The 13,776-nt window shown below is 56.6% G+C and overlaps 2 protein-coding genes across 2 annotated transcripts in view; one reads left to right on the forward strand and one right to left on the reverse strand.

Annotated features, from left to right (window-relative positions):
- The first annotated feature begins 2,007 nt into the window (after positions 1-2,007).
- On the forward strand, positions 2,008-6,488 carry BRF2 (BRF2 general transcription factor IIIB subunit). Its single transcript, XM_081524174.1, has 4 exons — positions 2,008-2,224; positions 2,935-2,994; positions 3,906-4,227; positions 5,054-6,488. Exons 1-4 carry the CDS (start codon positions 2,071-2,073, stop codon positions 5,781-5,783), a joined length of 1,266 nt encoding a protein of 421 aa, XP_081380300.1. The 5' UTR covers positions 2,008-2,070; the 3' UTR covers positions 5,784-6,488.
- The window catches only part of ADGRA2 (adhesion G protein-coupled receptor A2), a 36,460-nt gene continuing 28,948 nt past the window's right edge, over positions 6,265-13,776 (reverse strand). The window contains exons 12-19 of the mRNA XM_081524173.1: positions 13,430-13,654; positions 13,021-13,237; positions 12,209-12,417; positions 11,108-11,235; positions 10,728-10,851; positions 10,131-10,276; positions 9,404-9,493; positions 6,265-9,222 (exon numbers count right to left, since the gene is read on the reverse strand). Coding sequence (XP_081380299.1) covers positions 7,962-9,222; positions 9,404-9,493; positions 10,131-10,276; positions 10,728-10,851; positions 11,108-11,235; positions 12,209-12,417; positions 13,021-13,237; positions 13,430-13,654 — 2,400 coding nt within the window. The 3' untranslated portion in view covers positions 6,265-7,961. The remainder of the gene's footprint in view (positions 9,223-9,403; positions 9,494-10,130; positions 10,277-10,727; positions 10,852-11,107; positions 11,236-12,208; positions 12,418-13,020; positions 13,238-13,429; positions 13,655-13,776) is intronic.

The raw sequence follows: 13,776 nt of genomic DNA on the forward strand, positions 1-13,776 counted from the left end.
AGAGTCTTTACTGTCTGAGCCACCAGGGAAGCCCTAAATCTTAGTAGACTTTGTATCAGAAGGAAAGGCACCAAAGATGATGTGTATGTCCTGATTTCCCAGAGGAAGACAAATACATTTCCTAAATAAGTAAGTTTTCTTTGTGAGAACGTGAACCCTAGACTGGCATGTCTTAGTAGAGCGCGCCATCTTCTGGCCTGGGTCCTGCCTACCTCCCTGCCTGTTTGCGTCTGAGGGTGAGGCTCTCTGACGCCATCACACACTTGTGGCTGGAAGAGAATTACCCCTCCACCCCTGGAGTTGCTAGCTGTGTGCATGCTCAATCATGTCTGACTCTTTGGGACCTCATGGACTATAGCCTACCAGGTGCCTCTGTCCATGGGATTTTCCAGGCAAGAATACTGGAGTGGGCTGCCATTTCCTTCTCCAGGGGATCTTCCTGACCCAGGGATTGAACACAAGTCTCCTGTGTCTCCCGCATTGCAGGCAGATTCTTTACCACTGTGCCACCCGGGAAGCCCCAGAGTTGCCAGATCATAAAACTGCTCTTCCACTTTACTATGAGAAATGTCAGGGAAAGCAGAATTTCAAGGCTTCTGTTATGGGAAGATGACTCTGTAGTGAAATCCCACTTTAAAAAAAAAATGCAGTTAAGTTCATGATCTGCACAAAATTGGGATGAGCGGCATCTGATACTGTTCTCTATGGGAATGTAAAGACATACTCCCAGGGCCAGTTATGAAGGGACCTGTTTACCCTCCCAGTAAGGATGTCGATTACACTGTCTGAAACTAACATCTTCTAAAATCTGCTAATGCCAGAGCCTGCCTGAAATTCCCCAAGATCAAACTAAGAAGCAGAAATTCCCCACATACTTTCAGCACTGGCTGTGATAACTCCTGTCTGTTTTCTTGGAGTCAGAGGGACTGGCCATGGTTCTTTGTAATTTTAACTCAACTGTCTTATTTTTCAGACACAATTGATTCTAAAACTTTCAAGTGTTAAAAAACATTTATTTATTTATGTATTTATGCCACACCACATGGCTTGTAGAATTTTAGTTCCCTGACCAGGGACTGAACCTGGGCCCTCAGCAGTGAAGGCAGAGTCCTAACTACTGGGCTATCAGGGAATTCCTGAAAACCTTTATTCTTGATGAGTGCAGTTGGGATTTACTTATGAGAAAACACATCCTCTTTGCTGACATTTAAGTTATATTCAAACATGACATACAAAATCTCTCATTTGTGAGCTTGGTTTCTGGAACGTTACTAGAGACACACTTTTGCTCAATTCTTTGATCTATACTATACCACGCCAGGAACTTCGGAGCTAGAATCTTGAAGCATCCTAAAGCTTAAGGTTTTAAAAACATCTCAATCTGCTTAAACTCTTCAGACTGCCAAGGGCCTCACCAACCCCCATATTCTTTCTCTCCAACTCCCTTAGACATTCCTTGCCTAGTCTCTGGAAGCATCCCAGGTTGTCACTCTGGATTTTAATTCAACTCCCTCATCCTAGAGGGGAGAAAAGCAGACTGCAAAGAGACGAAACAACGTGCTTGAAGGAAAGCCGCTCTGGAAAGAACACAATTTCCTGCTCTCTCAATACACTACTCTCCCTTTTAGGCCACAAATTTTGTACTATGGCCAGAATCAACATTTGTTACCAAAGAGAAAAGGAGAATCTGCGATACCCTTGGCGCTTTAGAAGAAAGAGTTGTTTGTGGCTGGCAACAATGTTTTGTTTGTTACGCGCGTCCACGGGGGTAGAAAGCTCACTCAAGAGTAACCCCGAGCCTAGACAGCCAACCTCAAACTAAGTACGGATCGCGGGGAATCCGAAGATACAGTCCAATCAGGAACCTCCTTTCCTCGATCACGTTTCTACCCGAGTCCGCAGAGGAACGGACCGGAAGCCGCGGAGGCGGTACCTACTGTACGGCTGCTACGCTAGCCGGAAGAGGAAGGTGCAACCCTACAAGACTCCGCACCTACTTCCTGTTTCGGCACAGTTGCTGTTGTGGGCGGTACGGGCGGTTAGCTGCCTAGGCTCTGGACCGCTTGTGCGATGCCGGGTGGAGGCCGCTGTCCCGATTGCGGCTCCGCTGAGCTCGTGGAAGACTCGCACTATTCCCAGAACCAGCTGGTGTGCTCCGACTGCGGCTGCGTGGTCACCGAGGGCGTTCTTACGACCACCTTCAGTGACGAGGGCAACCTCCGAGGTACCTGTGGGGGCTTTTCCAGGGCCGTGGATACAGCCTGGGGCGATGGAGGGATTGACGTCAGATGCTTCTTATCTCTTGCCCTCTCCCTGTCCTGAGCACACTTAGATATAGGAGAAAACAGTGAAAGTGAACGAGTGAACTGCATGTCAGGGGCTGTCGTTTATCTATTTTCTTAGCACCATATCTGTTATATGTAGATGTTAAGGAACGTTGAATAAATGAAACAAAGAGAAACAAAAGTTCCACTCAATTTACCTAGTCTGCTTATTTGGAAGGATTATATCAATAGGTCAATGTTGTAGAAATGCGGGAAATACTACTTACCCCGAAGCAGTTTTGAAAACTAATCGGCAAAAACTTCTTTTTCATTTTTTCATTTGTGTTCCAAGTCCCTGACTAGTGCAGCCCTCAAAATCTACAGGCAGGAAAATTGCCTGAATTGAATGTACAGGAGGGGTGGCTGGAAATTTGGAACACTTGGAACTGCTTTAGTGCTAGTCCTAATCTTCTTCAGCCTTCTGTGTCTTTGGTACTGCTTGTGGTCATAGAAAAGCAGATGGACCTTTTACCTGCAAAGATGAGCACCTTCTGTGAGACCGGGAGTGGGTACCTGATGATTTGGATTCTGTTCCCAGGTTTTGTGTGGTGAGAGGGCAGGGGTCGTTGATAGAGACTAAACAAGCCATTTGTTGTCCATTATCTTACAGAAGTAACATATTCTCGAAGCACTGGGGAAAATGAACAAGTTAGTCGAAGCCAGCAACGAGGTGAGAATCAACCTTTTATGACACAGTGGCTTTAAAGAAAATTCTCCTTATGGTCCAGCTTGTCTTTTCTGTTTTCAGCATTACTATGTAAAGGTAGAGAAGAAGAGAATGGTAATTAGAAATAAAGGATGGATGTGGTTCTAAGAGAGGTAGCAATTAGGTGGAAGGTTTAAGTCTGCTTGGGTATGTTTGAGGTAGATTCAAGGAACCTAGGTCAAAGCTTGGTCACAAATCAAACCAGCCTCCAAAAGATGAGGCACTGAAGTGTTGACTGCTTTCCACAAATTTCTTTGTGCTTTTCAAATGGCCTTACCAAGAGTCACTCTTATCATTGTAGAACGTTCCATTATTTGTGCATGTGGTATCTGAGGTGAGTTTAACAGAACTTGCTGGGAGCTCCTTTGACTCCTTCACGTATAATATCATGTCATTTGCAAACAGTGACGGTTTTACTTCCTTTCTAATTTAGATTCCTTTTTATTTTTCTTCTGTTTGCTATGGCTAGACCTTCCAAAGCTATGTTGAATAGAATTGACGAGCATGGGTATCTTTGTCTTGTTCTTAATCTTATAGGAAATGCTTTCAGCTTTTCACCATTGAGTATGATGCTAGCGTGAGTTTGTCATAAATGACCTTTATTATGTGTTGTTCCCTCTAGACCCACATTCTGGAGAGATTTTTTTTTTTTAATCGTAAATGGGTGTTGCATTTTATCAAAAGCTTTTTCTGCATCTGTTGAAATGATCATATGGTTCTTATTCTTCAGCTTGTTCATGTGCTGTATCACACTGATTGAGTTACAGATATTGAAAAATCTTTGCATCCCTGGGATAAATCCCACTTAATCAAATTGTCTGATCCTGTTAATGTATTGCTGGGACCCCTCTAACTCCTGCCGCGGGTTTTCCTAGGTCTTCGCCGAGTGAGAGACCTCTGTCGAGTGCTACAGCTGCCACCAACGTTTGAGGACACGGCAGTTGCCTACTACCAACAGGCGTACCAGCACACTGGCATCCGCACAGCCAGGCTGCAGAAGAAGGAGGTGCTGGTTGGTTGCTGTGTCTTAATCACCTGCCGGCAGCGAAACTGGCCCCTGACCATGGGGACCATCTGCACCCTGCTGTACGCAGATTTGGATGTGTTTTCTGGAACCTACATGCAGATAGTGAAGCTCCTGGGGCTGGATGTGCCATCTCTGTGCTTGGTGGACCTGGTGAAGACCTACTGTAGCAGGTACCTGCCTGGTGGGAGACACGGGGGTGGGATGGGTTTAGACCTGAATCCTTTTACCTCCGGTTGTCTCTTTTTGACCAAGTCCATTCTGCGAGGATGTGGGGGGGGAAATGTCTTTTCTCCTTCTCCTGTGCCTGGCACTGGTCGTGTGAATCCATGTTACGTTTCTAGAACGTGGTCTCATTTTCAAACCCCTTTGCTGTCACAGCAGCCTGATGCTGTAGGAAGGTTAAGTATCAGCTTTGGCACAGGGCTTCTGGGTTCTACCACTCAGGCCTGCTTGACTAAATGCCACAGCCCTGCCTCAGCGGGATCACGTTGTGTGTGATTAGAGCTGAAACAGTATGAGCAAACTGACAGAGCTGGAGTTAGAAGCTATTTTTTTCTTTAATAAGTAGCTGTGTTCTTTTCTTTTTTTCTGACAAATACGGTAGAAAGCAAAGGCTGTCGGTGTCGAATGACTTTGGGTTTGAAGCTTGGTCACTTCCAAGCTGGATGACTGTGGGCAAGTTTTTCGACTCTTAAATGTGCATAACAGGATGTTGAGTGGGTTAAAGGAGAACATTGTGTAAAGCACTCACTCAGAATGATGGCTGATGGTGGGAGCGGGCGGGATTGTGATTAGACGTTAGCGCCCTTCTGCACTCTCTTGCCCTTCACCTCTCCTGCAGGAGACTTGCCCTGATTTCTCTTGGTACCTGAATAAAGTTGCTACCCAGCAGGCTTGTGTGTTCCTGGAAAGATAGCATAGCTTGCCTATCTTCTGTGCTTTGCAAGAGCTGTCTCCGGAGGTACCGAGACCAGACCCTCACTTTGGTTATTTCAGCTTCAAGCTGTTTGAAGCCTCCCCGTCTGTGCCAGCTAAGTACGTGGAAGACAAGGAGAAGATGCTATCGCGAACACTGCAGTTAGTGGAGCTGGCCGATGAGGCGTGGCTGGTGACCGGGCGGCACCCCTTGCCTGTCATCACCGCCGCCACTTTCCTGGCGTGGCAGTCCCTGCGGCCTTCAGATCGACTGACCTGTTCCCTTGCCCGATTTTGTAAATTGGCGAATGTGGACCTGCCCTACCCCGCTTCCTCCCGCCTGCAGGAGCTGCTGGCTGTGCTGCTGCGGATGGCCCAGCAGCTGGCCTGGTTGCAGGTTCTGAAGCTTGACAAACGGTCTGTAGTCAAGCACATCGGCGACCTCCTCCAGCACCGCCAGTTGCTGGTCCGCAAGGCCTTTCGGGACGGAACAGCCGAGATGGACGCCGGGGAGAAGGAGCTGCAGGGCCAGGGGCAGGGGCGGGAACCAGAAGAGGAGGATGTGAGGCGTGGCTCTTTAGAGCTGCCTGCGGGCAAGCGGCCCGCCAGCCCTGCCCTCCTCCTCCCACCCTGCATGTTGAAGCCCCCAAAGCGAGTCTGTCCCACCCCTCTTGTCTCCACGGTCACTGGAGATGAGGACATTTCTGATAGTGAAATCGAGCAGTATTTGCGTACCCCTCAGGAAGTTAGGGACTTCCAGAAGGCCCAGGCAGCTAGACAAGCCACCCAGAGTGTTCCAAACCCCCGCTGATGCACATTGGGCATTGAGGGTGCTTCACCTCATCTGATGACTTGCTAACTGGCTTGACACAGCCAGAGGAATCACTGTCCACAAGCCCTCAGGTGTTTCCATTCTTGTTTAAGGAGACCCAAGGAGGGTTGTGCAGTCCCGGAGCTGAAGTCAGAAGGAGCATGGGGACACCCGGGTTGGAGGGAGCCCCATCCTGTCGTCCCAGAGAGTGGCTTGCCTCCCGTTCTGTGGACGCTGGAGCAGTGTCCGGGGCTCTCCTGCTCCTAGGTTGGATTGATACATGGCTGCTGCGGGGCTGGCGGGGCCTCTCCTGGTGTGGATCGTGGGTATTCGCAGCGTTACCAGCCCTCAGCGGATGGGAACTGAGCAACCCTCGGCCCTGTGTTTGTTCACAGACCCCATGGGCTCATGTGTACAGTGTTAGAGATCCTTTCTCATCACAAAAGGACCGTGGGTGGAGGAGTAAGGTCATAGCTCAAAGGGCTTTGCAGAATTTTAATATATTAAAACAAGAGGCATCTGCTAGAAAACATTCTATTGTATAAAACCCGAGCTTTTAAAAACATGTTTTCTTTGGCACTTTTCATCCCCTCCCTCCCCTTTCCCCAGCGTATTGCAAAAAGCTCTCCAGTGCTAAGGCATTGGCAGGGTATGTAAACAGCAGCCAGCATATGTGGAAGAATAATATGAAGCTTTTTTTTTTTTTTTTTTGCCTTTTTTTTTTCTGTCTAATATTGTCTGTGCAGCAAGCATAAATAACAGGATCCATCTCAGGGCGTGTGGGTTTTCTCCCTTTCCCCTGTCTGTCTGCTCTCGCCTTGGCGATCAGGCTGGAGTTCAGGCTGATATGGAGACTGGGCCGTGTTTCCCTGTTGCTTTTCATAAGGCCCGAGGTTCCCTCCACTTTGATTGTGTGCTGTAATCAAAGGCTGGTGGTTGCTCTTTAGGTTGGGGAAAATATGAGTGCTGGTGTTTAAAAGTAGTGAAGGCACAGGTCCCAGGTGATTCGCAGGGGCCCTTACCCTTTGCCTTGGGGATTTGGTTTGGGCTTCGGTGGGGCAGGAAGCTGGTTTGATTTTTTTGGAGGTTTCTAATATGGACCTAGACATCAGATCATCGATAACGTTCTCCTGTCTGGCGTCATGGAGGTGGGGAAGCCTCTTAGTCCCTGGGAGGTGGAAGGCTGAGATGGGATATGGGCTCTGCGATTAACAGTAAGTGCTTTTCCAGCACCGCCTGCAGCCTGGCAGTGGCGCCCCTCTTCAGAGCGTTTTTTTCAGTAGGACTAGGTTTGAGGCAGGACTACCTTCACCCAAGTCGAAGTACTAGCTCTGCTATTCTCCCATCCTCCCCAGGTACCTGGCAGTCAGTGTCTTAGGTATAGGGCCTTAGCTTTGTCCTGAGGTGCCCCCTCTGAGCCCTGCCATGTGGTTCTTGTCCCAGTCCCTGGGAATGGCTTCCAGCCCTAATCCTGCACCCTACCTTCCACCTGCCCCGCTCCCTCCCTCCGTTCCAGAGAGCTGGTTGATCCCAGCAGCTGCCTTTCACACGGCCCCCCTTCTCCTCTTGCATAGTTAATTCCAAAAAGCAGCACCTTGTTCCCTCCAGCTTGTCCTGGTCACCTGGCTCATCTGCTAGGCTTCCTAGTTAGCCAGAGTCGGGGTGAGAGAGAGGCTCTGGGGTGTGGGCACAGATGGGAGACTTCAGAGGAGGGCGGTTAGGCGAGAACACTTCACTCAGGCTCCATCACCAGTGTTCCTAGTAAGGCGGGCGCCGCCAGTGAGGCGGTGCGGAGGTGCGGTTGTACCTTAGAAGGGGCCCGCCCGAGCTATGCTGTCCCCGCCACTCTCGGTCGCACCGCAGACCGGCAGGACCTTAGCCTGCAAGCCACCTGCCGAAAACCGGCCTGGGCCGGGACGGAAACCTACCCCGCCCGCGGTCCAGGGATTGTCTGTCGCTACCTCGGGGTGACGGCCCTCTCCGCAGTGGCGGGCCTATGCCTTTCCCACCCCCGGTCTCCAGGACTAAAGCTGGAGAGCCCGGGTGCAGCGAGGCACCTCCACTCCAACCTGGGGACGTACCGATCGACGTCTCTGAGGCGCCCCCCCGCCCCGCCACGAGAAGCGGGGTCACGAGCCCGCACGGCCAGCTCGTGCCGAAGCGGTGCCCGCGCCCACCCTAGACGGTGGTCTCGCTCTTCCAGAGGCCGGTTTTCATGCAGCCGCCGCCGGCCGCCTCGGCGCCGCTCGAGGGGACATCGTCGTACTTGCCGCCCTTGGGGGCGCCGTTGAGGCTGGCCGAGTTGAGCGGGTACGAGCGGCGCTTGCTCTCCTTCTCCAGCGCGCCGCCCCGGAGGTTGTCGCGGCTGGCGCTGCGGCGCTGGCCCGGCCGGCCGGCCTCGGGGGGCGGCGCGGCGCTCGTGTCGCTGCCCTCCGACGGTGTGAGCGCGGCCTCACCCTCGAGCCGGGGCCCGGCGCCCGGGCTGTGGCGGCTGCTGCCCAGGTAGCTCTCGGACGGGCTGTGGTGAGGGCTGCCGCTCTCGCTGGACTGCAGCTCGGCTGCCCCGGCCGCGCCCCCGCGCAGCGCCCGGAGCCGGTTCTTGCCGCCGGCTTCCCCCGCGCGGTGCCCCTTGGCGCGGCTCTTGTGGCCCCGGCGGCCATGGTGCAGGTTGTTTGGGGGGCGCGGGCCGAGGCCGGCCCGGGTGCCCAGGGGCTCGGGCTCCCCCCCCCCGCGGGCCGCCGCCCCCGCCTCGCACGCTTGGCTTTGCGCCAGCTGCAGGTTGGTGAGCTTGCAGGGCCCCGGGGGCGGCGCGTGGCCGCTGCTGCCGCTCGGGGACGACTTGAGAGACGGGGGCCCCTCTCCGAACACCGGGGACCCGTCTTCGGGGCCAGCAGGTGCGGCCCGCGGGGAGGCGCGGGGTCCAGAGGCCGGAGGCCGGCAGGCGCGCCAGGAGGCCCTGACGTCCCTGCGCCTGGCACAGTGGTGGGTGAAGACGAAGAGACCTAGGGCGGAGGCCGCCACCCCGTACAGGCAGCTGCACACCACCCGGGGCAGCCAGCGCTGCGACACCGTCAGCGCCCCGCAGGCCCACGTGGCCAGGTAGAGGAAATGCGTGGTCACCAGCGCCCCCAGCTGGACTCCCGGAGAGTAGAGGCCGTCGCCGTCCTCCGGGGGCCCAGGCGTCACCACCCCTGTGCTTCCAGCCGCCAGGAGGGAACCCGAGTCACTCAGGAGGGGGCCGCTGCTCCTGAGCCTGGTGGAACCCCTCAGCTCCTCCCCCGGCTCCAGGGAGACCCGGACGGTGCCCCCCTTTGGGCTCTGTGCCAGGGGACCCCGTAAGCGCAGCCCTGCGCACAGGAAATAGATCCAGGTGATGAGCAGAATCAAAGCCACAGGGATGTAGAAGGCACCTAGGCTCGGGCGCCACACCAGCCAGCAGCTGCAGGGAGACACAGGCGGCGTGTATGACGTGGGGTCGGGTGGGTGGGGAGGCGGCTCGGGCCACATGCAGGGGTTGAGGCTGGGTGACTGGCTGGGCGGGTGGGCGGTACCCCCGTCGTGAGGAGTAGGAGGCACCCCGCGCCAAGCAGAGAGGTCTGGGGCGAGGGCAGGGCGCTCACTAGGGGCTGTGGTCCCGGTAGTTGTGGATGTTGACAGCCGCCGTGATGCCACAGATAATGAGTGGGATCCCTCCCGCAATCAGATAGAACCTGGAGAGAGGGGGTTTGGGGGTCAGAGAGATGGGGAACTGGTGCTCGGAACCCTCACCGAGGGGTCTCTGTCCCATCCTCCTACCCCGAGAAATCGTGTCAGAGTTTTGTTTTTTCTGGGGATGCAAGGCCCCTCTAGGGCAGGTCATAGGTCCCTAGCGGATTTGGCCAAGCCTATTCCAAGGGACAGAGGCCAGAATTGCTTTCTGTCCCCCTAAACAGCGTGGAACTCAGTGCCACTCTGGTTCCCAGGATCCCTGCCCAGTGACCTGTGAAGTCGCTTACTTCCTGGCCGTGGCATGCCTGAAAACCCCAAGGAGGCACCCCCTCCATGGCACTGGGTAAACTTGGTGCCACCTAGGGCCTTGCTTCTTCAGCCTTTTTTTTTTAAATGGCCACAGAGCCACAAGGTCTTAGTTCCCCGTCCAGCAACCAGACTTGGGCCATGGTAGTGAAAGCACCACGTCCTAACCACTGGACCACCAGGGAAGCTCCCGCCACCTCTTGTGTCTTGGGAGCGTGATCTCCCAGGACCTTGGACCCACCCTGCATCCACCCTGGGAGAACAGCCTTTGATGTCTTTCCTCCACCCCCAGAGTCCTTCCCCACTGCAAAGCTGACAGATGGAAGCACCTACCGCAGCATCGGTCGGGGGGCAGGTGGGGCAGCGTCCCCTTCTGGTGGAGGGGGCGCCCTCCAGGTGAGCTCCTTGTGGAGGACGCGGGCCTTCACGCCCATCCAGAGGAGTGTGGACAGTGAAGAGTAGTGCAGGGTGATGCCAACCTGTGGGGCCAAGGGCTGAGGGCTGGGGGGCCGGCCCCCCCAAAGCTCAGCCCCCACAGTGTTCTCCCACGCCTCCCACGGGCCCCGCCCCCAGCTCCACCCAGACCCTCCCCAGGATTGGGTCCCTGCTGTTACCCTCTCTACTTCCAGCCCAGGGCTCTCCTCCACGCGCCGGGGTGGCTCCATGACCCTGTCGTTGCTGCCGGCCTCTTCCCCGACTGCTCTTCCATCGCAGGCCCCCCCACCCTCCACTTCACCCCGGCTTCTAGTTTCTCTGCTTCTCACCACCGCCTACTATCATGCCCACACCCACCCTCCCACCCAAGGCTGGACCCAGAACCGTGGAGCTGGAGCCCATGACCCGCCCCTACTTCTGGCCTGTGTGCCTCCCTCCTCTGTGCCCAGGCTGCTGGCACCCATCCTTGGAGACCCCAGCCCTTCTCCTGCTTACCGCCTGGCAGACCATCTGGTAGTTGGTGAGCGTGATGCCTCCTGCAAACACAGCAGAGGTCATGGCCATGTGGAAGCACAGGTTCAGCAGCATGTGCCAGCCCTTCCGGGACACATGGATGGAGCTGCCGTAGAAACAGTGTCTAGTTAGTGGACTGCACAACCCAAGGTTGGCGCTCAGGACCACCGGGAGAGTCGAAGAGAAGGCAGACATCGGTGTGCGTGCGTGAAATGGGACAGACACCTTAAACCCCAGACGTGTTTCCCAAGCTCAGAACGCTCGCAGGAAATGCTGGGCAGGAGCCTGGGGAAGGGACACTCGCCAGGGGTGAGCGACCCCCTCGGCCTTCCCCACGCACCCTCTCCCCTGCAGGAGCTCACCTGTGGTTGAGGATGTAGGTGATAATGGTGGAGAAGAGGCAGAGCAGCAGCAGGGCCGTGCAGGGGTACACGACGGGGTGCAGCCCCGCCCCCGAGCCCCCCGCCTCCCTGGGGAAGGCGCTCAGCTCCTGGAAGGACAGGAGAGGGGGTGAGTAACAGGAAGCAGAGGCCCCCCTGTGGGGTCCGGGCCGGTCCCCCAGGCCAGTTCTCCCCTCCCAAGCCCAGTCAGCCTTGGGCCCCAACTTTGGCCCTTTGCTATCTGGATAGCAAAAATGTAAGCACCACCACATTTACTCTTACACTCTTACACACGGTCTAGGTGGCATTCCTGACCCGCCTTTCTGGGAACTCTGCAGGTTCCCAGCCTGAAAATTGGAGATGAGGAAAGAGGAAGAAGGTACTATCTATGGTACAGCTGCACACCTGCTCAGGATCTGGGAATGCGGGCTATGAAGTGTAGCGCAGGAGGTGAGGGGCTGGACAGGGCTGGGCGGGGAGGGTGACAGAGGGCAGACATTCCCAGGTTCATTTTTCACTTTAACAACCCAGGTGTCAGAGTGAAGGATATGGAGATCCAGCCTGGTGGTTCCTGAGCCATCTCTCTCGACATGGGAATAGAGGACCTCCCTGTCTGTCTGCTTTTTTTCCTTTTTTTCAAAAGGCTCTGGGGCTTTTTTTCCCTTTTTTTCCCCAAAAGGCTCTGGGGCTTCCCTGGTGGCTCAGATGGTAAAGAATCCACCCGCAATGCAGGAGACCCTGGTTCGACCCCTGGGTCCAGAAGATCCCCTGGAGAAGGAAATGGCAGCCCACTCCAGTATTCTTGCCTGGAAAATCCCATGGACAGGGGAGCCTGGCGGGCTACAGTTCATGGGGTCGCAAAGAATCAGACACGAGTTAGCGACTAACACGTTCACTTTCCTGATAGAGGACCTCCCTGTCTCCTGAAAGATGGAGAGATGTGGGGCAGACCGGAGGGACAGTGCCCTGTGAGTCTTCCCCATCGCGAGGCCCCATCAGGCCCCCGTTCTTTCCGTATTTCCCTGTGGCCCCAGGTGGTCAGAGTGCCCCCCGCCCTCCACCCCTGGCGCCCACTCAGCTCACCATGAGCACAGCCACATTGCCCAGGTGCTGGCAGTGCAGGGAGCTGACGTTGGGCTGGCTGGAGCGCAGCTGGCAGCCCTCGGAGCGCCAGCCCCCGGGCCCCCCCGGCCCCTCCTGGCTCCACCAGGCTGCCACGGGCTCGGCCCCCTCAGCCCAGTGCCGCAGCGAGACGGCCACCGGCTCGGTCAGGTTTCCCACGCCACAGCCACCTAGGGTGGGAAGGGAAGGGGGGTCCACTCAGGCCTGGGCGGGTGTGCGGGGGCTTGTGGGGGGTCCTGGGGGTAGAGTTAGATGCCACATGCAGGCGCGCCCCCCGCCCCCAGAGCCTCAGCCTAACTGGGGAGATGCAAGGATGAATCAAAGGCACAGAGAGCTGGTGGCCCACCTTAGTGCCAAAGGAGTCGCAGCGACGACGTGGCCAGGAAGGGAGGACTCGGGGGTTGGGGAAAAGAAGGTGGAACGTGACACCAAGGGAGCAAAAGCTGGAGTGAAAGGAGGATACAGGAGGGCAGGCACCCCGTGGGGGGTGGGGGGAGCTGGCACCAGGTGATGAAGGGGAGCAGAGGGAGGCCCACGCAGGTGGAGGGTCTGTGCTTCGAGCCCTTCAGAAATGTGACGAGTCTGGGATGTGAAACCCCGGGTCCCCGGAGCCTTCTCTCCACCTGTCCCTTCCTTCACAGGACGCCCCTGTCCAGCATCGTCTTGGAAACTGTGCGGGAGCCACCATCCCCTGCCTCCAGCAGGGCATCAGGAGTGCAGGCGAGGGCAGGGTGGGGCAGGGCAGGACAGAGGGCGGGGTCCCGGGCCCTTACTTGTCCCTGCAAAGATGACAGGGGTAGCCACACCGCGCCTCCTGCCAGGCCCTGCGGCTCCGGGGCGGGAGGTGTTGCCGAGAGTGCGGAAGAGGCGGCCGTTGCGGAAGACGAGCAGCTGCAGGGTGCAGTCTGGGGGCACCGGGGGTGCCAGGGCCGCTGGGGGCGACGAGAACAGACTGGGAGGCAGCTGGATGGAGGCCAGGGCCACGCTGTTCTGGGGGGGACACGGGAGTTCCTCAGAGACGCCCGGGGTCCCCGGGACTCTGCTGGCCCCCAGGGCTGCCTCCATGTGTCCCCCACCCCCACCCCCTCGGGCCTACGTCCTCTCACGCCCCCCGCCCCCCAGGCGCCTCACTTCCCACCCACCCACCCGCCTTCTCAGCACCCTCTCTCCCTGGGCGCCCACCTTGATGTGGAAGGACGACAGAGACACGTTGGGCCTGCCAGTGGTGCAGCGGAAGCGGAGCTGCTGGTCGGCCAGGGGCTCCGGCTCAGGCGACGGGCTCTGGCCAGGGCCTGAGGGCCGGGTGCCGGGCACGCCCGCCTCCCGCCTCTGGAAGGCTGTGCAGGTCAGGCCCACGTAGCTGTGTGGCTTGATGAGGTAGGCCTCCAAGGCCACGTTCCTCGAGTTCTAGGGACAGGGACCCCGTCACTCTCTCCTGGCCTGCTCTTGCTCGAGACCACAGACCTTCTCCGACTGATCTCCGGTCCCTTGCCCATCGCCCAGGGCCTGGGAGCCCCGGTCGGCAGTGG

Source organism: Giraffa tippelskirchi, chromosome 8 (assembly GCF_054371585.1).
Source record: "Giraffa tippelskirchi isolate mGirTip1 chromosome 8, T2T-mGirTip1v1.2.pri, whole genome shotgun sequence".
Classification (NCBI taxonomy): domain Eukaryota; kingdom Metazoa; phylum Chordata; class Mammalia; order Artiodactyla; family Giraffidae; genus Giraffa; species Giraffa tippelskirchi.

Coding starts and splice junctions, on each gene's coding strand:
- BRF2 (XM_081524174.1), top strand. CDS start 2,071: ATGCCGGGTGGAGGCCGCTGTCCCGATTGCGGCTCCGCTGAGCTCGTG. Junction 2,225..2,934: donor TGACGAGGGCAACCTCCGAG/GTACCTGTGGGG, acceptor ATTATCTTACAG/AAGTAACATATTCTCGAAGC. Junction 2,995..3,905: donor TAGTCGAAGCCAGCAACGAG/GTGAGAATCAAC, acceptor GGGTTTTCCTAG/GTCTTCGCCGAGTGAGAGAC.